General features: G+C 50.0%; 1 protein-coding gene across 1 annotated transcript; it reads right to left on the bottom strand.

The window, feature by feature from the left end:
- Positions 1-695: 695 nt before the first annotated feature.
- On the bottom strand, positions 696-3516 carry LOC308349052 (uncharacterized protein C20orf203; the record flags this gene model as incomplete). The annotated part of the gene is given in 7 exon segments (XM_080813598.1): positions 696-811; positions 814-861; positions 864-948; positions 950-967; positions 969-1133; positions 1498-1594; positions 3485-3516. Coding segments are annotated over 7 exon segments (561 nt in total).
- Positions 3517-22883: the final 19367 nt, after the last annotated feature.

Below are 22883 nucleotides of genomic sequence, written 5' to 3'. Positions count from 1 at the left end.
CAGCTCCACTCTTAGGGCCACCATCGACGGGCTCCACCCTGCTGCAGGGAAACAGAGGCGGCTGGTTCGTGGGCTCTCTCCTGCACCCCCCGACTTCCCAGAGGGGCACTGAGATCCCCCACCACCTCCCTTTGCCCATAGCCTTAGCCGGGGCCTCCAGGATCTGACCCCTGGAGAGGCGGGGGTGGAGGACGGGCCCTTCCATCCTGGAGGAGGCTGCCTTCTCAGGGGGCTAGCTGGGCTCTGGGGCAGGGAGGGAAAGGAAGAAATGGTCATCCCTGCCTGGATGGGGGTGTGGGGAGGAGTGGAGCAACAGGGAGGGTTTTTGGGCTTTTCCCAACACCCTGGGACCAGCCGGAGAGGGGTCTGGGCACCTCCCAAAGGGAAAAGCCGCTCTGGGGCCCTTGGACAGGACCAAGGCCGGCCGCCCCCATCCAGCCTGGGTTCCGCCCAGTGCCAGGCTGGCGCAGACTCGAAGCCCTAATAATGTTTGCTGGATGCTTTGAATACAAGCGTCAGTGCCCAGAATCTCCTTGAGGTTTCAGCCAGGCGTGCCCGCCCCATCCCCCCTTCTGGGGAGCAGCATAAGTATGGGGGGGGCGTGTGACAGGGGACACCATGAGGTGGTGGCAGCCTCCAGTGAGAGAGGCAGGCTGCTCCACCCAGAGCTGGGGGTAGGGGCGCCTTGTGCGCGGCTAATTAAACAGTGACTGTGATGAATCGGGGAGAGGCTGCTGCTTGCTAATTAAAGGTGCGGGCGGCTTGCCTGGCAAGGGGGGAAGGCAGGAGCAGCTCTGGAACCATGTCAAGAGGCCAGGCCGGCAAGGACAGCACCGGCTCTGGGCATCCCTTCCATCCTGGGGCCCTCCCAGCAGGGCCCCAGGGCCCCCTCCCCACTTCCCTATCTCTCCTACCCACCTTGTGGGAGCCTCGGGCCTCAGACTTCCCCCTCCCCACCAACCCAAATTGCGCTCCTGATAAGGGCCCAGGCGTTGGGGAGGAGGAGCCTGCTGGTGCCCAAGGTCTGGGCTGGTGGGAGAGCATCCTTCTGAACCTCTGAGGTTCACTTCCTTTCGCCCCGCTCCCAAGAACCCCGAGTTGGGCGAATGAGCTCCATCAAGACGGGAGGTGGGCTGGTGAGAACAAGGCCCCAAGATGACTTCTGGAATGACAGATTCTGAGCCGCACCCAATTTCCCTGTTGTAACAACACCTGACATTAGCCGGGGTCCTGCTCTACCCCCCATGCCCTGCCGGTGTGTGTGAGAGAGAAAGACAGAGATGGAGAGACTATGTTCCTTTCTCGTCTCAGCACACAAATCTAGAAAAGGAAGATGGGAAGCAAGGATGTCTGGTCCTCAGAGTTCCTAGATAGTAGACAATAAGAGCCCCGACTGTCTGCCCCTGCCTGGCATCTGGTCAGGGCAGGGCGTGGATCAGTGGCTAAGAGCACCCCCACCCCGGGGCCAGAGCTCCCAGTCCCAGCCCCACCACTTGCCAGCTGTGTGGCCTTGGGCACAGTAGCTAATTTCTCTGGAGCCTTGGGCTCCCCATCTGCAAAGCTGAGGATGGCGATGCTGCTACTCAAAGGGTCGCTGAGGGGACCAAGAGAGAGAATCCAGGGGAGGCACTTAGCACAATGTCTGGTCCACAGAACAGGCCCCGAAATGCCAGCTGTTATTATGTGAAAACTCGGGGGACTCCGGTAGGTGTGGCCCAGTGTCCACCTCTTCCAGGTGACCTCCTTATTGACAGCACAGCTGAGCCCTCTCAGAACAATTCTATCGGACACAGCGAGAGCATGTCACCCTTCCCACCAGGGCTCTCGTGTCCTCTCTGACCCCTATAACCTTCTGAGGAAAGTAGAAGAGTTGAGAAGCAAACATAATGGGTGCTCAGAAAGCTAAGTGACCCGCCCCAAGTCAAACAGCTCAGCGAGGGCCAGAGAATGTCCTGGTCCCTTGAGTGGAGGAGAAGACGGGCTCAGGGTTCCCATGGCAACATCTGTTGAGCTTCTAGTGGATGCCAAGTCCTAAACCAGCCACAGGGACCTAGGAGAACTGGACACTCACTCTTGCCTTCAAGAGGACCCAGTCTGGAAGGAGGGAAAACACACCAATAAGGGGAGTGCAAGGCGAGGGTGGCAGGCACCCAAGCGGGAGCTCCAGTGCCCTCCGTGCAAGGGGCTGAGAGCCGCTGCTTTGACGTGGAGCTCCATTTGAAAGCTAAGGTTGCTTGCTGTTGGGAGGGTAACGTCAGCATTAGGGGAGCCTGGAGAGGGCTGATAGGGCCCCTCTGGTGCTCCCAGGAGAAGACTTCACAAAGGCGTAGATACTCAGCTCTGGGAAGTGCCTATGGTACCTGCTTCTGAGGTTTGGGGTCTGTCACTTGAGGTATCTGGGAGTCCCAGATAATGTGGTTTCAGACACTACACTGTCCAGGACCCACAGCAAGAATCCAACCATGTCCTAAAGGGGGCCCCTCTACTGCCATGCAATGCAGTAGGGAAAGGATGCAGTGCCTATAAGGGGCCCAGAGACCGTAGAAACCTTTCCAGGCTGAGAAACTCAAGGCTGTTGGCCCTGATGTTGTACACCTGGACCTTAGGCAGCCAACCCAAAGCAGGCAAGAATGAGCGCAAGGTCACCGGCCTTGGGGGTGATGTCTCCATCTTCCCTCCTCAGAGATCAGGATTCAGCCAGAGGAACGGGGCAAAAGGCCCCAGGCAGGCCTAGCCACAAGGACACCCGAGCAAGCAAAGCTAGCAGTTCCTTAAAAACACAACCTGGGGACGCCTGGGTGGCTCAGTGGGTTAAAGCCTCTGCCTACAGCTCAGGTCATGATCCCAGGGTCCTGGGATCGAGCCCCGCATCCGGCTCTCTGCTCGGCGGGGAGCCTGCTTCCTCCTCTCTCTCTGCCTGCCTCTCTGCCTACTTGTGATCTTTGTCTGTCAAATAAATAAAATCTTTAAAAAAAAAAAAAAAAAAAAAAAAAAAAAAAAAAAAAAAAAAAACACAACCTGCCTCAGCCTCCCCAGGGCTCCCTGTGCCCTATCTGGGCCAAATGCTGGTCTGCTGCGCCCTCTGGTGGCCACATGGGGCAGTGGCAGACGCAGCAGCGGGTTTAAGGGTGGGTGGTCAGACTTGGAGAGGTCAGAGTGGACCACCTCAATCACTGCACAGATAGGAAAACCAAGGCCTGGGGGATGTGGGGGAGGGAGTAACTTGCCCAAGGTCATGCAAGTAACTTGCCCAAGTCAGTAGCCAAGCCCAGAACAGAACCCAGACCTCCTTCTTCACCAGTGGCTGCTTCACTAGTGCCTTCACCAGTGGCTGCTCTTGCTGGGTCTCCCCTTCCCATCAGGGGAGGGAAGACTGAGGGTTCAAGAGGCTCACTCCTCAGTGACCATGGACAACTGGATGATAGGCAGCTGAGCCTATGATAGGGTACACAGCACTTCCCCTATCTGGCTTTGGGTTCCTCACCTCCAAAACCTGGAGCTACTGGCAAGGGCCATGGGGACTGGGGGGCCCTCTCATACACTGCTAATAGTGAAGCTACAAGCAGCCAACTTTTCAGGAAATCCTAAAATGAGCCTTACAGTGAGTATTGGGTATCATACTAACTGTGAAAGACTGGGTGCTTTCCTGAGATCAGGAACCAGAAAATGATGTCCACTCTTGCCACCTTTTTTTTTTTTTAAGATTTTATTTATTTATTTATTTGACAGAGAGAGACACAGCAAGAGAGGGAACACAAGCAGGGGGACTAGGAGAGGGAAAGAAGGCTTCTCGCTGAGCGGGAAGCCCGATGCGGGGGCCCGATCCCAGGACGCTGGGATCATGACCTGAGCCGAAGGCAGACGCTCAGTGACTGAGCCACCAGGCACCCCCACTCTTGCCATTTCTATTCAACATTGTACTGGAAGTTCCAGCCAGGGCACTCAGACAAGGGAAAATAAAAGCATCCAGATTGCAAAGGGAGAAGCAAAACTACAGTTTCAGATGGCATGATCTTGTAAATAGAAAATCCTAAAGATTCTACACATAAAAAGTTAGAACTAGGGAGGGTGGGGGAACCAGGTGGTGGGTATTAGGGAGGGCACAGATTGCATGGAGCACTGGGTGTGGTGAAAAAACAATGAATACTGTTACGCTGAAAATAAATAAAAAATTAAAAAAAAAAGTTAGAACTAATAAATGAGTTCAGCAAGAATGCAGGATACAAGATGAATATACAAAAGTCAATTGTTTCTCTGTGCACTTGGCAATGAACACTTCAAAAATGTAATTAAGAAACTAATTTCATTTACACCGCAAAGAGGATAAAACACAAATAATTTAACAAAAGAAGTATAAAATTTATACTCTAAAAATTACAAAATATTGTTGAAAGAAATTAAAGAAGACCTAAATACATGGAAAAACATCTCATGTTCATGGATCTGAAGACCCAGTACTGTTAAGACAGCAAGACTCCCAAAATCAATCTTCAGATTCAACCCCATCCCCCTCAAAATTCCAACTTGCTTCTTTGCAGAAACTGACAAGGTGATCTTAAAATTCTTACGGAAATTCAAGTGACCCCAAATACCCAAAACAATACTGAGAAAAAGAAGAACATTTTTGGAGGACCCAGAGGAAGTTTTCTACAAAGTTACAGTAATTAGAACAGTGTGGTACTGGCACAGAGATAGATGCATAGATTAATGGAATGGAATCAGAGTCCAAAAATAAACCCTCACACTTACATACTATCGATCTTCAACAAGCGTGCCCAGACAATTCAATGGGGAAAAGACAGGCTTTCCAACAAATGGTGCTGGGGTAATTAGATACCCACATGCAAAAAAAAGTTTGGGCACCTTCATTACACCCCACACAAAAATTAACGCGAAACTGATCTTTGACCCAAATATAAGCATTAAAACTATAAAACCCTTAAAACAAAGCATAGGCCTAAATCTTCATGACCTAGGATCAGCCAATAAGAAGACACAAAAGCATAGAAAAGAAAAAAAAAAAAAACAGGTAAATTGGACATCATCAAAATAACAAACTTCTGGGCTACAAAGGACATTTTTAAGGAAGTGAAAAGACAGTGTGCCTGGCTGACTCAGTTGGTAGAGCATGTGACTCTTAATCTCAGCATTGTTAGTTTGAGCCCCATGTTGGGTGTAGAGAGTACTTAAAATAAGATCTTTTTAGAAAGAAAGAAAGAAAGGAAGGGAGGGAGGGAGGAAAGAAGGAAGGAAGGAAGAAAGAAAGAAAGTGAAAGAACATAGAATGGGAGAAAATATTTGCAAACCATGTATCTGATAAGGAACTGTAACCAAAATATATAAATAATTCTTTCGGGGTGCCTGGGTGGCCCCGTTAAGCATCTGTCTTCAGCCCAGGTCATGATCCCAGGGTCCTGCTCCCTGCTCCGCGGGAAGCCTGCTTCTCCCTCTCCCACTCCCCTTGCTTATGTTCCCTCTCTTGCTGTGTGTCTCTCTCTGTCAAATAAATTAAATAAATAAATAAATAAATAATCTTTTTTTAAAAAAAGAATTCTTTCAATGATTAAAGAAAATTACCCAACTTAAAATGGAAGTTTTATTCCAAATCGGAATAAACATTGATCCAAAGAAGATAATATGAATGGTCCATAAGCTCATGAAAAGATGCCAAAGATCACTAGCCATCAGGGAAATGAAAAGCAAAACCAGGAGATGCTACTTTGCACACACTAGGTTTGCTATCCTCAAAAAGACAGTGTTGGCAAGGATGTGGAGAAGTCAGAACCGTCCCACACTACTGGTAGGAAGGTAAATGCTGGAGCCACCTTGAAAAACAGTCTGGGAGTTTCTCAAAAGATTAAATAGAATTACCATGTGACACAGCAGTTCCATACCTGGGAGGTAGAGATCCAAGACAAATTAAAATATACGTTTACCCCAAAATTTACATGAATGTTCACAGACGCATTGTTCGTAATAGCTAAGAAAGTAGAAACAACCCAAGTGCCCATCAACTGGTGAATGGATAAATAAAATGTGGTCTATCCACACACAGAAATATTATTCAGCAATAAAAAGGAATTAAATACTGAGGTGCCTCGGTGGCTCAGTCAGTTAAGCATCTGCCTTCAGCTCAGGTCATGATCTCAGGGTCCTAGGATTGAGTCCCAAATCCTCTGGCTCCTTGCTCAGCGTGGAGTTGCTTCTCCCTCACCCCCCACAGGGGCTCGTGCTTTCTCTCACGATCTCTCTCTCTCTCAAATAAATAAAATCTTTAAAAAAAAAAAACCCAGAATTAAATACTGATACAATCTATGACATGGATAATATACCCTAAGTGAGAGAAGTCATTCAGAAAAGGCCACACATTATATGATTTCATTGATATGAAAAGTCCATAATGGGCAAACCTCTACAAACAGAAAGCAGACTCTTTTATAGCAGTGGCTGCCTAGAGCTAGGAGGAGGCGACTAGGGAGAGATGGGAGGGGGCCGAGTTCTTTATAGGATGCTATCAGATGTGGTGATGATTGTACAACACTGACTATACTAGAAACTAATGAATTGTGTGCTTTAAATGAGTGAATTGTATGGCAAGCGAGTCAAATCTCAATAAAATTGTTTTTAAAAAACGGGGTGCCTGGGTGGCTCAATTAGTTAAGTGTCTGCCTGTGGCTCAGGGCCTGATCTCAGGGTTCCTGGGATTAAGGACTACCCCCCCCCACCTTGTCTGGCTCCCTGCTCAGCGGGAAGTCTGCTTCTCCTCTCCCTCTGCCACTCCCCACTATTCCTCTCCTCATGTTCTTTCTCTCTCTCAAATAAATAAAATTTTTAAGAGTAAATAAATAGGAGCACCTGGGTGGCTCAGTGGGTTAAGCCTCTGCCTTCAGCTCAGGTCATGATCTCAGGGTCCTGGGATTGAGCCCTGCATGGGGCTCTCTGCTCCGTGGGGAGCCTGCTTCCCCCTCTCTCTCTGCCTGCCTCTCTGCCTACTTGTGATCTCTGTCAAATAAATAAATAAAATCTTTTAAAAAATAATAAAAAAAATTTTTAATAAAAAAATAAAATAAAAAACACTATTCTTTGGACCCATGACTCTAATTCTAGAAATTACTTCTAGGAATTACTCAAGTGCATAAGAACTTATGTATAAAGATTTCCATCACAGTATTGTTCATAACAGCAAAAGTGTGAGAGTAACTCCCAAGTGTCCATCAGTAGGGGAACCAGTCAATTACGTTCAACCTTGGCATGGAACCGTGGAATCATTAAAAAAAAGATTAAAAACAAGAGTCACATTTACTAACATGGACAAGGTCTATGATATACTTCCAAGTTAAAAAAAAAAAAAGTTTAAAAAACAAATCTATAGGGGCACCTGGGTGGCTCAGTAGGTTGAGCATCTGCCTTCGGCTCAGGTCATGATCTCAGGGTCCTTGCTCAGCAGGGAGCCTGCTTCTTCCTCTCCCTCAAACTGCTGCTCCCCCTGCTTGTGCTCTCTCTCTTTCTCTGTCAAATAAATAAAAAATCTTTTTAAAAAAATCAATGAAATTTTAAAAAAATCTATAGATTAAAAGGGACTTAAAAGACAGATTTTTTAGACAAAATTATAGTATCTAGGGATTCACACTGGGTGATAAGTGGTGACCTTTAAAGTCATGATAACAGTGGGGTGTCTGGCTGGGCTCAGTTGGTGGACTGTGAGTCTTGATCTCTGGGTCGTGAGCTCAAACCCCATGTTGGGCACAGAGCTTACTTTAAAAAAAGGAAAAAAAAGGAGGAGGGCACCTGGCTGGCTCAGTCAGTAGAGTATGTGACTCTTGATCTCAGGGTCATGAGTTCAAGCCCCATGTTGGGAGAAGAGATTATTTAAAAAAGAAAAAAGTCAGGAGCACAGTAACTTTTTGTGGGGAGGTCGGGGAAGGGGGCACACTGCGGGCTAGGGTGGCTGGCAGAGTTCTTCACTGGGCAGTTGTTCCAACTGAATGATTATTTTATATGGTCTTTCTGTGTCATATTTTGTAACAAAATAGTTAAAAATCAAGTATACTCATTTCAAGTTTTTTTTTTTTTTAAAGATTTTATTTCTTTACTTGACAGACATAGATCACAAGCAGGCAGAGAGGCAGGCAGAGAGAGAGAGGGGAGGAAGCAGGCTCCCCGCTGAGCAGAGAGCCCGATGCGGGGCTCGATCCCAGGACCCTGGGATCATGACCTGAGCCGAAGGCAGAGGCTTTAACCCACTGAGCCACCCAGGTGCCCCAACTCATTTCAAGTTTTAAAGAAAGCATCATAAGATTCAATTCTTGTAAAAACAATCGATATCCATATGTATATATGCACAAAAACCTCTGGAAGTTTGGGATTTGGGGTGCTCTTAATTTACGTATTTCTGAATTTTTGCAATTTTTTTTCTGCAGTGAACAAGAAATACTTTCATAGCCAGAAAAACACCATAAAGCTATGTGTCTGTTTTGGGGCAACCCCTTGGAGCTCTGCCATTGTGTGGGCAGGATGGTGGACCTGGGGCACGGGGAGATGACACAGAGGCACATTCAGGACAAGCCCAAGATTCATTGTCTGCTTGGCCTCCCCAGGGCTTAGCCGAATCCCCAAGGCCCAGCCTCCACCACAGCTTCCTGGAGAATCAGCCACCCCCCCCCCACCCCACCACCACCACCACTCTGTGCTCCAGACACTGGGATTGCAGTTCTGGCCTGGCAAACCTGAGGCAGGTCACTGTGCTCCCATCCACACCAGCCTCCTATGGCAGGCCAGAGGGAGAAGCCCTGGGCAAGGATCAGGGTCTCATTTGGTTGGCTTTGTGACCAGCAGCACAGAACCCCATGATAACGAGCTAATGAGTGCTTTCTGTATGCTGACCACTTGTGCTAGGTGGGTTCCATGGTTGGCTTATGAAACCATCCCAATGATCTGAAGCCATGGGTGTGATCATCTTCATAGCACAGATGGGCCAACTGAGGGGCCAACTGAGGTCCAGGGAGCCCAGGTGACTGCGCCCAGGTGCTGGGAATCCCAGGTGCCTGGGGCTGTCACAGCAGCTGACGCTAGACTTGGCATGCGTAGCCACAGGGGTTCTCCCAGGAATCCAGGAGGGTGGCTGCCCTCATTCCATGGAGGAGAACTCTGAGGCTGAGACAGGGAAGTCACCTGTCTGTGTCCCACAGCGACTATGTGGCAGGGCCAGATGCAGAGCCAGAGACGCTCAGCAGCAACAGCTGGTGGCCCCTCCCAGCTGCAAGAGGCCACGGGCATGCACCCCACCCCCCCGTCATCTCCGCCCCCCAACCCCACAAGGCCACGGACTGGCTCCTAGTCAAGTTAGTAGTTACTGTACTGCAACCTTGGGAGCGTGCACAGCAGCAGCGAAAGTGCACTGTTTCACTGGCTCCTCTCATCAAACCTGTAAGTCTTCTCCCCCTTTTAAAGCCTGGAGACTGGAGATCTAGAGAGCTGAGTGGCAGGCCAAGAGGACCCTGGGGGTCTGCCCTGCATGGGCCAGGGCAGCCAGGTGGGAAAGCTCTCCTGGCAGCACAGTCAGCTTCCCTTCCCATCCCAGGGGCGTCGGGAGAGCAGTGGGCCTGCCTCCCAGCAGAGCCCCCCCAGCACCCCCTGCCCGCCAGCTACAGCGTGTGCCTTCCCAGCAGGGAAGAGGACACTGAATGACAGAGCCAAGGGCAAAATGCCAGGGACAGCTGCTGGGGTCTCAGGGGATCTGTAACACACCGAGGTCTCCTCAGGTAGCCCCAGTCCAAGATTAACCCAGGCCCCTCCAATAGTCAGGTGGTCGCCATGTCGGGGAGCTCATCACAGATACAGGGCCTCACCACTGGCAATGTAAGCGGCTGCTTCTTGGGTACCCACCACCTGCCAGGCATCAGTTAGGCTATGCAATCTGGTATGACCCTCACAAAGCCCTTTCAATACATCATATCTGCCTCATTTTACAGAAGAGGCAATGGGGCTCAGAGAGGTGGAGTGACTTGCCCAAAGTCACACAGCCAGGACGTCTCAGAGTTTCTGGTGACCAACTTCAACCAAGGAAGGACAGAGGAAGGGATCATCTGGGACCCTTCAGAGGGAGGGTAAGGACCTACTATGGAGAGAAGGTGGGGAGAAGGGAGGGCCTGCCTCCTGAGCTCTGACTGTCTTCGGGTATAACTTATTCATCAATCATTTATGCTCTGCTTATGCATTCATGGACCCTCTCCACATGCCAGTGTCTTGCTGGGCACTAAGGACTCAGGCAAACCAGGCCCATTTGTGCTCTCACAGAGCTCTTGGCCTAACAGAACAGAAAGGGAAACTGAGGCAGGAAAAGGCCACCACTTGCCTGGGTGTACTAGTATCTGCTAAGGACATACTATGGGCCAGGCCCAGGGCTGGGAGCTGAGGGCAGCACGTAATGAGAAGCACAAGGCTCCTGCCCTCCTGGAGCCTAGATTCTAGTGGTTTCCAGCCCCAGACCTCCAGGAACCCTGCCTGCATCCCCCTTCAGCCCTGAACACAATGGGAAATTTCTCCAGGGGTTCTTCAGGGTCCTACTTAGGCCTAGTTCTGGGCTGCTGAGCAGGGATCCAGAAAGGGCAGGGAAACCCAACTAGTGCCTTCCCTAGGAACTAAATCAAGGCCCTGGGCAGGCCAGAGCTGTTCGGAGGGGTCTGGACAACTGGAAAGCCAACGGGGGCCACCCATTCAGGGTGTAGCTACCAACTCCCGGGGGTGGGGACACAACAACTCTCACCAAGTGGAGGCCACTTGCCCAAGGCGACCCAGGCCTCACCACACCTTTGTCCCTCTGCTCCCTACCTACAGTCCCAACTCAGAGGTAGCATTTTGGCTAGTGGGTCCAGCCCCTCTGACATTAGGTCCATTTCATAGCCTGGGAAAGGGAGAAATGGGGCAGTGGAAGGATCGCCCAAGATTACCCCAGCTCATGCACAGGCAAAATGGGAACCAGGGATGGTCGGTCCTCTCCCCCAGCTCACACGCCAGGCTCACACGCATAAGGAGAGGCACGTTTACAGCCCACAGAGGGAAGCTCCTTTGCTAAGCAACCTCCAACTTGGTTTTGTTTTTGTGTTTGTATTTCCAAATGCTAGAATTTTGCTGTCACCTGAGCTGTGAAACTGATGGGCCCCTCTCAGTGTGAATGGCAGAGAGGGTACCTCGGAACTGCTCCATCTCAGCAGCCAAAAAGCTGGATTTATATTTTTAAGTGGAATTTTAAATGTTTGGGGTGTTTTCTGAGACAGAGAGTGAAAGCATGAGAGAGTGTGCACGTGTGGGGTGGGGGGAAGGGGGAGCAGAGGGAGAGAGAGAATCTTAAGCAGGTTCCACACCTAGCGTGGAGCCCAGTGAGGGTCTCGATCTCATGACCCTGAGATCATGGCCTGAGCAGAAACCAAGAGTCAGACACTCAACCGACCAAGCCACCCAGTCGCCACTAAGTGGAATTTTAAAAACTGCCAAATCCCCTTGGTTAAAAAAAAAAAAAAAAAAAAAGAGTCAAACTAGGTAGGAGAATGAAAAAAAATAGGAGAATAGCTAAATAAATTATTAAGACAATATTATAAAGCCATTAAATAACTTTAAAGGAAATGTTAACACTGTGAGAAAATATTCACCATATAATGTTGGGGGAGGGGGAAGCCGGCTCTAGAGAATATTACAATTAAAATATACACTTACATGCATATGTATGATCCACATAGAAGAACATTACTGGAGAGAAATACAACAAAATAGCAATGACAGTTATCTCTGGGCAGTGAGATGACAGATGACTTTCATTTTCTCCTTTGCACCTTTTTGTAGTTTCCAAATTTTACCGTGAATATGAATTGCTTTTATCATTAGACATAAAAGAGAAAGGCAGGGGAGGGGTTGCCCTTGCCCAGGCTCATTCCCTCCACCTCCGCCCACCCTCCATACAGAGCTGGGTAGCCTCTGGGCTCTGTCCTCACTGACCAGTCCAGCACTGACCAGGGCTGAGGGACCCTGGCCAGGCCACCAGAACTGAGGACAGCCGGCACAGAGGTCGTGGGATTCACTGGCCATCTCTGCCTATGGAGGAACCAGCAAGGGGATGCTGCCCTGCCCGGGCCCTTCAGAAGGGTCAATGGCAGGCTGTAAATTTCCTGGCCAGGGACACTGGGATTTGATGCTCTCAGGGGCTGAAAATCAGAACATTCATTATCTGCTGCATGAGAGAAGTCATCTTCTTTGTTCTTTGCATTTCTTTCAGAGCTGCTGAGTGCAGCAGGAAGGATGGAGGAGCGCTGACCTGTGTCACCCTCCCACCGTGGCCTTAGGCGGGCTCTCGGCTTCCCCATGTGGGACTGGAGCACCAGACCCAACGGGTCTCCCTGGGCTTCTGACCTCTAGGCTTGGGGTTTCTTCTAACCTGTGGGGTGAAGCCCGGGGGTGCTGGTCTGCATTCACCCTCCCGGGTGACTGTGCTCTAGGAACTACCTCCTGTGGTGCCCCCTCCTGCCTCGCCCCATTCTCACCCAAAGGAGCTGGACTAAAGCAGAGTTTCCAGAGAGGGGCCTCCCTGCTCACTGGGGCTGTGGATTTGGGCAGGTTCCAAGAATGGTGCCCTCACTTCCTTCCAGCTGAGATCCTAGCCTCCCCCTCCCTGTTCTGGAAGCTTCCGCCCTTCTCCTGGGCTATTTTAGCAATCAGGTCACCCGTTGGCTCACTCTGAGCTTGCGGTCAATTAAAACCCACAGGCCCTTTTCACAGAAATGGTGGTATCTCTTCCTCTTCCAGATGCTGCTCAAGTCAGGGTCCTCAGGGTGAAAACAGCCTGAGGTGATGGCTTGGTGATCCTCCCGGAGCAGGGGGCCCTGGCTCAGGAGCTGAAGCCATGCATTGTTTCCATCCCCACTGTGGCCAGTGTCTTGCAAAGGTGGCTGACAGCACGAAGAGGGAGCTGGTCACAAGGACCTTCGGATGACCTGAATACCTACATGGCCCTGTGCTGTACCCCGCTGACGCTGGACAGAGAGCCCTCCCTCGGGTCCTCCCAGGCTCTGGGCAGGGAGCCAGTCCCCACTTAGAGGGGAACTGCGTGACCTCCAAAGGTCATCGTGTGGTTAGCAGCCAGGCTGTGAGGGACTCTGGGGTGCCCCAGCAAAGCCCAAATCCACGTCGGCTGCTCTGGCACTTCCCGAGGGCCTGGCACATGGCCACTGACCCAGGCTGCCAAATGAGTTCTTTTTTTTTTTTTTTTAAGATTTTTTTTTTTTTAATTCATTTGAGAGAGTAAGAGAGAGAGCATGAGCAGGGGGAGAGGCAGAGGGAGAGGGAGAAGTAGGCTCCCCGCTGAGCCAGGAGCCCCATGGGGGGGCCCCATCCCAGAACCCAGAGATCATGACCTGAGCCAAAGGCAGCCGCTCAACCATCTGAGCCACCCAGGCGCCCTGTGCCAACTGAGTTCTTGTGATGAAGCCTGGGGAGATTCCATGCCCCTGGTCCTACTGACACAGCAGGTTCCCAAAACCCCACACAAAACCCAAAGCCCAAAACCCCTCTATTACAGCCCACGTGTGCTCTGCTCAGAGCCGCTGAGGATGCTGATCGCCTGCTCCAGCTACATGCTCCAGCTACATGCTCCAGCTCGCCCCCTCCCACAGCTCCAGGCTGAGGGAACGTGGCGGGGCCAGTTCCCATCCATCCCTCCCCCGAGGCATGTGACCCACCGCAGGCTCTTCCTGGCCAGCCCAGAGTCAGGTGCCAGACCAAGAGCCCTGGGGGACCTGGGGAAGAAAGACAGCAAACATGAGGAAGACTGCAGCTACAGGGGGCCACGGAGAGCAGCGGGATACATGCCCTGCTTGCCTGAGGCTGGGAAGGGCTGGAGGCTGGCAGGGGGCTGTGGCAGGAATAACACGCAAGCCACGCATGGAATTGACAATTTTCAAGTCGTCACAATAAAAAAGTGAAAAGATAGAAGTGAGGGCGCCTGGGTGGCTCAGAGAGTTAAGCCTCTGTCTTCATCTCAGGTCCTGGGATCGAGGGTCCTGGGTCTCAGGGTCCTGGGATCGAGCCCGCATGGGGTTCTCTGCTCAGCAGGGAGCCTGCTTCTCCCTGCCCCTCTGCCTGCCCCTCTGCCTACTTGCGATCTCTCTCTCTGTGTCAAATAAATAAATAAGCTCTTTTTTAAAAAAAAGTGAAATTAATGTTAATAATGTATTCTAGTTACCCCAAATTATAAAAAATATTATCATTTCTACATATAATCCATATAAAATTATTTGGACTACTGCTTTGAGAGCCAGTGTGTATTTTATTTCATTTTTTTAAAAGATTCTATTTACGGGGTGCCTGGGTGGCTCAGTGGGTTAAAGCCTCTGCCTTCGGCTCAGGTCATGATCCCAGGGTCCTGGGATCGAGCCCCGCATCAGGCTCTCTGCTCAGCAGGGAGCCTGCTTCCTCCTCTCTCTCTGCCTGCCTCTCTGCCTACTTGTGATCTCTGTCTGTCAAATAAATAAATAAAATCTTTAAAAAAAAAAAAAAGATTCTATTTACTTATTTGAGAGAGAGAGCACAAGCAGGAGGAGGGGCAGGGAGAGGGAGGGGCTCAGAGTGCAGAGCCGGATGCGACATAGAGCTTGATAGTGGGGCTCGATCCCAGGACCCTGAGAACATGACCTGAGCTGAAGTCAGGTGCTCAACTGACTGAGCCACCCAGGCACCCTGCCAGTGCATATTTTATATGGACAAGCAACATCTCAATTTGGACTGGCCACATTTCAAGAGCTCAGCAGCCCCATGTGGCCAGTGGCCACTGGCGCGGACAGCACAGCTGGGCTACAGGGTGCTGGGTAGAGGGGAAGTGGGAGATGAAGTTAGAGAGGTGGACAGGGGTCACACTGGGTTTAATTCTGACAGCTCTGAGAAGCCACGGGAGGGCTTGAAGCAGGTGTGCCATGTGACCCATTGCTGTCTTTAGAGGCCGAGTCTGGCCACATAGAAGGCTCCAGAGCAGATGAGACTGGTGCCCAGAAAGATGCGCAGGTCAGGGCCATAGGTAGCCTGTGCCTTGGTGCGGGCAGCCACAGGGAGCTTCAGGGAGCGCAGAAGAGGCCATGGAGAGGCCGCGAGACAGGAAGACAGGCCTTGCCATCTGCTTTTTTTCCTCTCTCTCTGCCAAAATTCTTCCCCAGGAACCTTGTCTCAACAGTTGCCTCCCTTCCAGGAAGAGATATGCATGGTTGCTGCTTAACATAAACCTGAAGAAGCTCAACCAGAAACCTTCTGCTGGCCACCCAGACTCCAAATGGCTGTCACTTTCTACATCTCATAGAATCACTCCAGAAAAGATAAAGCTCCTAGATGCTCAGTATCATACAGTAATCAGGCGGTCTCTGGGGCTGGCCAGCTTCGAATCCCTGCTGCCCTCCAATTAGCTGTGTGACCTTGGTTTAGATAGTTGACCCCTCTGGGCTTCTGTTTCCTCATCACACACTGGCTGTATGAATATCTCCATCCCCGGGGGTGACCGGGAGGGGATAATGGGTCTATACCCTACAACAGAGCTCCGAGCAGTGCCCGACACGTAGGAAGCACTCATCACATGTCATCCTGTTATTATTCTTGTTAACAGATGAGACAACTAAGGCACAGGGACAGGAGGGGACCTGCTCAACATCACATCTAACCTAAGGCAGGGCAGGAAGCAGAATCTAAATGTTCTATTCTCTGGTTCTTCAGGCTGACCCACAATTGAAATCGCCGGTGATCCCTTCCTTTCAGACACTTGCCATGTCCTCTCCACATGGCAGATGCCATGCTGGCAGCTTGGGGGCGGGGGGGTGGGGGGCCCTGAGGTGGTACAAGCCTCATCTGTACAAAATTGAGCCCTTCCCATTCGGAAAAAGCTCTTTCTCAACCACTCTGGCCCACAGGGGAAGAAAACGTTATTCAATACAGGCAGAGCCACAGGTCAACTACAGCAGAGTCAAAACAGTGCTGGCCTGAGAACTGGGGGAGCCCCTCCCTGCCCTGCCTGCCTTGCTCTCTGATGTGAGCAGAGGGCTTTACTTCTCTGATCTCAGCACCCCTGGCTGTGCACAGAAGCGAACAAATGTTAACTGAGCACCTACTCTGTAAAGTCCCAACTTTAAGGTGGGGAAAAGGAAACAACTGTCAGTCAGCCTGGGATGTGGCCTCCAAGGACATGGGCCCTACAGCCCAGGTTTTCTGGAATATTCTAGACTGACCCATTCATCTCACAAGAGCTATATGCACACTGGATTACACATCCTAAGTTGTAAACTATAATTGGACATTATAACAAATTATGAAAGTCTGGTTCACAAGATTTCACAGGCCAGTAACATTTCTAAAGAAACGCTGGGAACCTGCAAAGGATTGAACATTTGTTATTCCGTCAAGGAAGGCCCTAAAACCAAATAACAAATGGTGCTGGGAAAACCAGATATTCACATGCAAAAGAATGAAACTGGGCCCTTATGTTACCACACACAAAAATCATCTCAACATGGGGCACCTGAGTGGTTCAGTCTGCTTAGTGTCCAACCCTTGATTTCAGCTCAGGTCATGATCTCAGGGTTCTGCGGTTGAGCCCTGCATCAGGCTCCCCACTGAGCATGGAGCCTGCTTAAGATTCTCTTTCCCCGGGGCGTCTGGGTGGCTCAGTGGGTTAAGGCCTCTGCCTTCGGCTCAGGTCGTGATCTCAGCGTCCTGGGATCGAGCCCCACATCGGGCTCTCTGCTCAGCAGGGAGCCTGCTTCCGCTTCCTCCTCTCTCTCTGCCTGCCTCTCTGCCTACTTGTGTTCTCTGACTGTCAAATAAATAAATAAAATCTTAAAAAAAAAAAAAATCTCTTTCCCCCTCTCCTTCTGCCCCTCCCTCTGCCTGCTCTCTCTCTCTAAAATAAAAATAAAGATAAATCCAACTCAACATGGATTGAAGACTTAAATGTAGCCCCTGAAACTATAAACTCCTAGAAGAACACATAAGAGAAAAGCTTCTTTTTTTTTTTTTTTTAAGATTTTATTTATTTGACAGAGATCACAAGTAGGCAGAGGCAGGCAGAGAGAGAGAGGAAGGGAAGCAGGCTCCCTGCTGAGCAGAGAGCCCGACTTGGGGCTTGATCCCAGGACCCTGAGATCATGACCTGAGCCGAAGGTAGAGGCTTTAACCCACTGAGCCACCCAGGCGCCCCAAGAGAAAAAGCTTCTTAACACTGGTGTTGGCAATGATTTCCTGGATATGACACCAAAAGTACAGACAACAAAAGCAAAAATAGACAAGTGGGACTGAATCGAACTAAAAAGTTTCTGCCAGACAAAAGAAACAGTCAACTGGGGGCACCTGGCTGGTTTAGTTGGTAGAGTATATGACTCTTGATCTCAGGGTCATGAGCTCAAACCCCATGCTGGATATAAAGCTTACTTTTAAAAAAAATTTTTTTTTTTTTTTAAAGATTTTATTTATTTATTTGTCAGAGAGAGTGAGCACAGGCAGACAGAGAGGCAGGCAGAGGCAGAGGGAGAAGCAGGCTCCCTGCTGAGCAAGGAGCCCGATGTGGGACTCAATCCCAGGACGCTGGGATCATGACCTGAGCCGAAGGCAGCCGCTTAACCAACTGAGCCACCCAGGCGTCCCTAAAAAAAATTTTTTTAAAAAAGAAAGAAACAATCAACAAAATAAAAGATGACTTACAGAATGAGAGAAAATATTTGCAAACCATCAATATCTAAAACACAAAAGGAACTCCTAACAACTCAATAGCAAAACAAACAAACAAAAAACCTGATTAAAAAATGGGCAAATGCAGGGGCTCCTAGGTGGCTCAGTTGGTTAAGTGTCTGCCTTTGGCTTAGGTCTTGATCCCAGGGTCCTGTGATCGAGCCCTGCTTCAGGCTCCCTGCTCAGTGAAGAGCCTGTTTCTCTCTCTCCCTCTGCCACTCCCCCTGCTTGTGCTCTCTTGCTCTCTATCAAATAAATAAATAAAATCTTTTATTAAAAAAATGGGCAGGGGCGCCTGGGTGGCTCAGTGAGTTGAAGCCTCTGCCTTCGGCTCGGGTCATGATCCCAGGGTCCTAGGATCGAGCCCCGCATCGGGCTCTCTGCTCCGAAGGGAGCCTGCTTCCTCCTCTCTCTCTGCCTGCCTCTCTGCCTGCTTGTGATCTCTGTCTGTCAAATAAATAAATAAAATCTTTTTTAAAAAAATGGGCAAAGGGGTGACTGAGCCACTGTCAGTTAAGGGTCTGACTCTTGATTTCAGCTCAGGTCATGATCTCAGAGTCATGAGATCAAGTCCCACGTCGGGCTTTAGGCTCAGCACAGAATCTGCTTGTCCCTCTCCCTCTGCTCCTCCCTCTACTTCTGCATGCATGCTCTCTCCCCCAAATAAGTAAATAAAATCTTTTTTAAAAATGGGCAAAGAATGGGGCTCCTGGGTGGCTCAGTGGGTTGAGCTTCTGCCTTCAGCTCAGGTCATGATCTCGGGGTGCTGGGATCGAGCCCCGCATAGGGCTCTCTGCTCAGCAGGGAGCCTGCTTCCCCATCTCTCTCTGCCTGCCTCTCTGCCTACTTGTGATCTCTCTCTCTCTGTCAAATAAATAAGTAAATAATCTTAAAAAATAATAATAAATGGGCAAAGGATCTGAATAGACATTTCTCCAAAGAAGACATAAAAATGGCACATGAAAAGATGTTCAATGTCTCTAATCATCAGGAAAATGGCTATCAAACCACAATGAGCTATCACCTCACACGTGTTAGATGGCTATAATCAAGAAGACAAGAGACAAACACTGGAGGACGTGGAGAAGAAAAAAACCCTTGTGCACTGTTGGTGGTGCAGCTGCTAGCGAAAACAGTATGGGGATTCTTCAAAAAAAATTAAAAATAGGGGCGCCTGGGTGGCTCAGTGCATTAAATATCTAACTCTTGATTCCAGCTCAGGTCATGATCTCAGGGTTGTGAGATTGAGCCCCACATCAGGCTCTACACTGATTCTCTCTCTCTCTCTTTCTGCACTCCCCCCCCAGCCAAGCCATCTCCCTCTCTGGGAAAAAAAAAAAAAAAGAAAGAAAAGAAAAAAATTAAAACTAGAACTACCATATGATCCGGCAATTCCACTTTTGGTATGTATTCAAAAGAACTGTAATCAGGATCTCAAAGAGGTATCTTCCCTCCCGTGTTCATTGCAGCATTATTCACAACAGCCAAGAGACGGAAACAGCCTACATGCCCATCGACGCATGAACAGATAATGAAAATGGGGTCTACCCATACAAGGGAACATAATTCGGCCATCAAAAAAGAAGGAAATCCTAACACATGCTACAACACAGTTGAATCTCGAGGACATAACGATGAGTGAATTTAGCCAGTCACAGAAGGACACATACTGCACCATCCCACTTACAGGAGATTCTCAGGGACGGGGGACAAGAGGAATGGGAGCTGTTGGTCAATGGGTAAGAGTTTCAGTTACACGAGATGAGTAAGTATTAGAGACCTGCTGTGCAGCGTCGTGCATGTAGTTAGCAATACTGTACCACACACTTAAAAATGTGTTGAGGAAAGGGCTCATGTTACATGCTTTTTACCACAGTAAAAAAAAACAAATACACAACAAAGTACCTCCCGGAAAGGACACTAAAACCCCAAAGAACAGGAAGGTCGGCGTCTCAGAATAAAGAATAGTCCTTCAAATTAAATAGCTTTTAAATAACCATAATGTATGTCTGTGTCTCTTGATCTCTTCTCTCTTTCTCCTCAAGCTGACCTGTCATCAATTTCTCATCACACTAGGCCTTCTATTTGGAAACCCTGGAGAGGAAACCGGGGACCCTGACCACTGCCCTTCCCTCCCCCTCTCCCAGGTCCACGGGACTCTGCCCACACAGGTGCAGAAAGCGGCTTCTCCACTGCTGTCAGCTCACTGGGCTGTGAGCTCCGGAGGGCAGGGTGCATCCTGCTCTCTGTACCCCTCGTCTCCCCAGAACCAGCACCGGGGAGGAGCCCATAAATCCTGTTGGTGGGAAATGGATTCTGACTGACATTGAGAGGCGAAGCAGGCGTCAGGCCTGGGAGACCACGAGAGGACTAGAGAAGGGGAAGAGTGGAAGGCAGCAGGGATAAGGGGCTGAAAGAGAGTGTCCGGAAAAGAAGTTGGCCGCCCCAACACCCCTCTGTAGCAAAGAGTCCCACCTCACAGCCTAGGAGAAAGGTGGGGAAAGGAAGTGGGGAAGGGAAGTGGAGAGGGGGTGGGAAGGAGCCCTGGAAAGAGGTCCTCCTGACTGGACCCATGGCTTGGACAAAGGGCAGGAAGATGCTGAAGTGGGCACTCAGAACCACAGACAAACTGGGAGGTGGGACGGTCCAGCTGCCCGCCCTGCTCCCCTCTACACTGGCCCGAGATGCCTCAGCCCCACCAGCCAACCACAGGGAGAGCAAAGGGCGGAAGTGGCCTGGGCTTCAGACCTAGCTGCCGGAGATGGGCTCAACGGCCATGCGCCCCCACACCGGGGGAGCCCCGGCCACAACAGGTCCCATGGGCCCAGAGGCCCAGGTGGGGCTCCAGGGGACACGGGAAGGCCAGGGAGACTCAGACAGCCACTTCAAAAACACACTGTGATTGGGGTGCCTGGGTGGCTCAGTGGGTTAAGCCTCTGCCTTTGGCTCAGGTCATGATCCCAGGGTCCTGGGATCGAGCCCTGCATTGGGCTCTCTGCTCAGCGGGGAGTCTGCTTCCTCCCCTTTCTGCCTGCCTCTCTGCCTACTTGTTTTCTCTCTCTATAAAATAAATAAAATATTTAAAAACAAAAACAAAAACACACACTGGGATCTTTCCGCTCCCTCTTTCCCTCAGTCACCCACCCCTGCTTAAAACCCCTCAGGGTCACCTCGTGCTTGTAAGATAAAGACAGAGGCATGCTGGGCTGTCTGCAGGCTCCCCTCCTCACTCTGCTCCCACCTGTGCCTCTTGCCCTGGCCATTTGGCTCCATTTGTAGGAATACATTTCTTTGTGAAATTTTTCATATTTGCAGGGGTGTATCTGCTTTTGCTCACTGTGGCACCCCCAACAGGAAGCAGAGAGCCTGGTCACCTTAGTCACTTAGGGCTGTTTGTTGGTTGAATGAACGAAGTATTGGGGGAGAGAGGGAATGGAGGCAGCAAAGGGTTTGGAGATCAGACAGGCTGGGAAGCAAAGGCAGCTGAGACCCACTAGCTGTGTGACCTTGGTCGGGTCACTGCCTGCCAGCCTTTGCCAGCTTGGCTCAGTGTAGATGGGTCTAAGATACCCACCTCTTCATGCTGTCCAATAAGACTGATTCCTTTACACTTCTTTTTTTTTAATCCAGCCTTTTCATTTTAGGAACAGGACACTTCAGGCAAGTGATCTACAGTCTCATTTAAGTTTAAATAAATCAAAAAGGGAGTGCAAACTGGTGCAAACTTTTTTTGGAAAAAGGCTTAGATGTAACTTGCCTACATCTAAAATGCTTATGTCCACCAATCCTGTGCTTGTGCTTCTAGGAATTTATCCTATAGAAAATACGTTGTATGTGAGTTTATTTGTTTGGGACTCAGGAAAAAAAACTCAGTTTTATTTGTTAGGTACGTTGTTATAGTAAGAAAGAGCAAGCCAGAACACATGGAGTATTTTTAGAACCAACCACCAGGAGGCACCTTTGGGTCAGGGGCTCCGTCGGATTAGCCCACGGTGCCCGGACTTCAGTCATAAACACCCATGACAATTCCCAGACCTTCTCAAAAGACGGGCCAGCCTTGCTTCCTCTTAGCCCTGAAGCTTTTGTTACTGACTCCATCTACATGACAATATCTACACGTCCTCTCTGTCCTTCCTCACAAACAATGCCCCTTACCCTAAAGAAACAAACAGAAAGAAATTCTTCCTCTTCTACCTGTATAGTATATTGTTCTGCTGGGATGAATTCTGTCCAAGTCTCAGTCTCTCAAAACTCCTTGGTCAGGGGACACCTGGCTAGCTCAGTCGGTAGAGCACATGACTCTTGATCTCAGGGTTGTGAGTTCAAGCCCCACACTGGGCATAGAGCTTACTTCAAAAGGAAACAAAACAAAACAAAAAACTCCTCGATCAGAATTCACTCCATAAGAATTTGGAACTTGACTTGCACAAGGTCTTTCATGGGATATTGTGGCAAACGGATGCTATAAATCTGATTTCTACGAACAGGTGGCGAAACCATGGCCCTGTGCGATGGCCGAGAGGAGAGAGAGAACCTGGGGCCCAGAGTAGCCTAAATAAAACATTGACCTCAGACTCCAGGTGCATCCTCAACCCTCAAACCTCTTCTGCTGCATCCCCCGTGCCCTGCTTTTTTGGCCATTTCCATGTCTGTAAATGCAATCTTTCTTTCCAGTCCTGTGTGAACTTGCCTTCTATCCTCCCTGGTGGGGAGAGCATCTGTGCATTTTCTCTCTGCCTCCGGTGAGGGGGCCCTCCCGGCAGGCTCCAGTTCCCATCACCAAGCCCCTAATGGCATACATCATTATGTCTCTACCCCAAGGAGTGCGAGGCAAGGATTCCCCACTTCCCTCAGAAGCACTGAGATAACAGGTTCCTTCCCACCCCTGCACCCTCTGCAGCAGACCTGCCCCCCACCCCCACCCCGTCCCCCACCCCGCCCCCTGCAAAGCCCTGGTGCCCTGGGCTCAGAGATGAGCTAGCTGACAGTGGCGCTAGCTGCTTTTGCCGGGCATCAGCGGTATCCCCACCAGTGATAGGAGTAGGGATGCCTCCTCATAGGACCCAATCTCCCACAAGATACTCCTTCTGAGTTTCTAGAGAGGCTCTGGGTTTTCCTCCCACCCCTCCCTCTCCCCC

This window comes from Martes martes (genome assembly GCF_963455335.1).
Source record: "Martes martes genome assembly, chromosome: 9".
Classification (NCBI taxonomy): Eukaryota; Metazoa; Chordata; class Mammalia; order Carnivora; family Mustelidae; genus Martes; species Martes martes.
The sequence above is the reverse complement of the archived record's forward strand: the minus strand, read 5'-3'. Positions and strand labels throughout refer to the sequence as shown.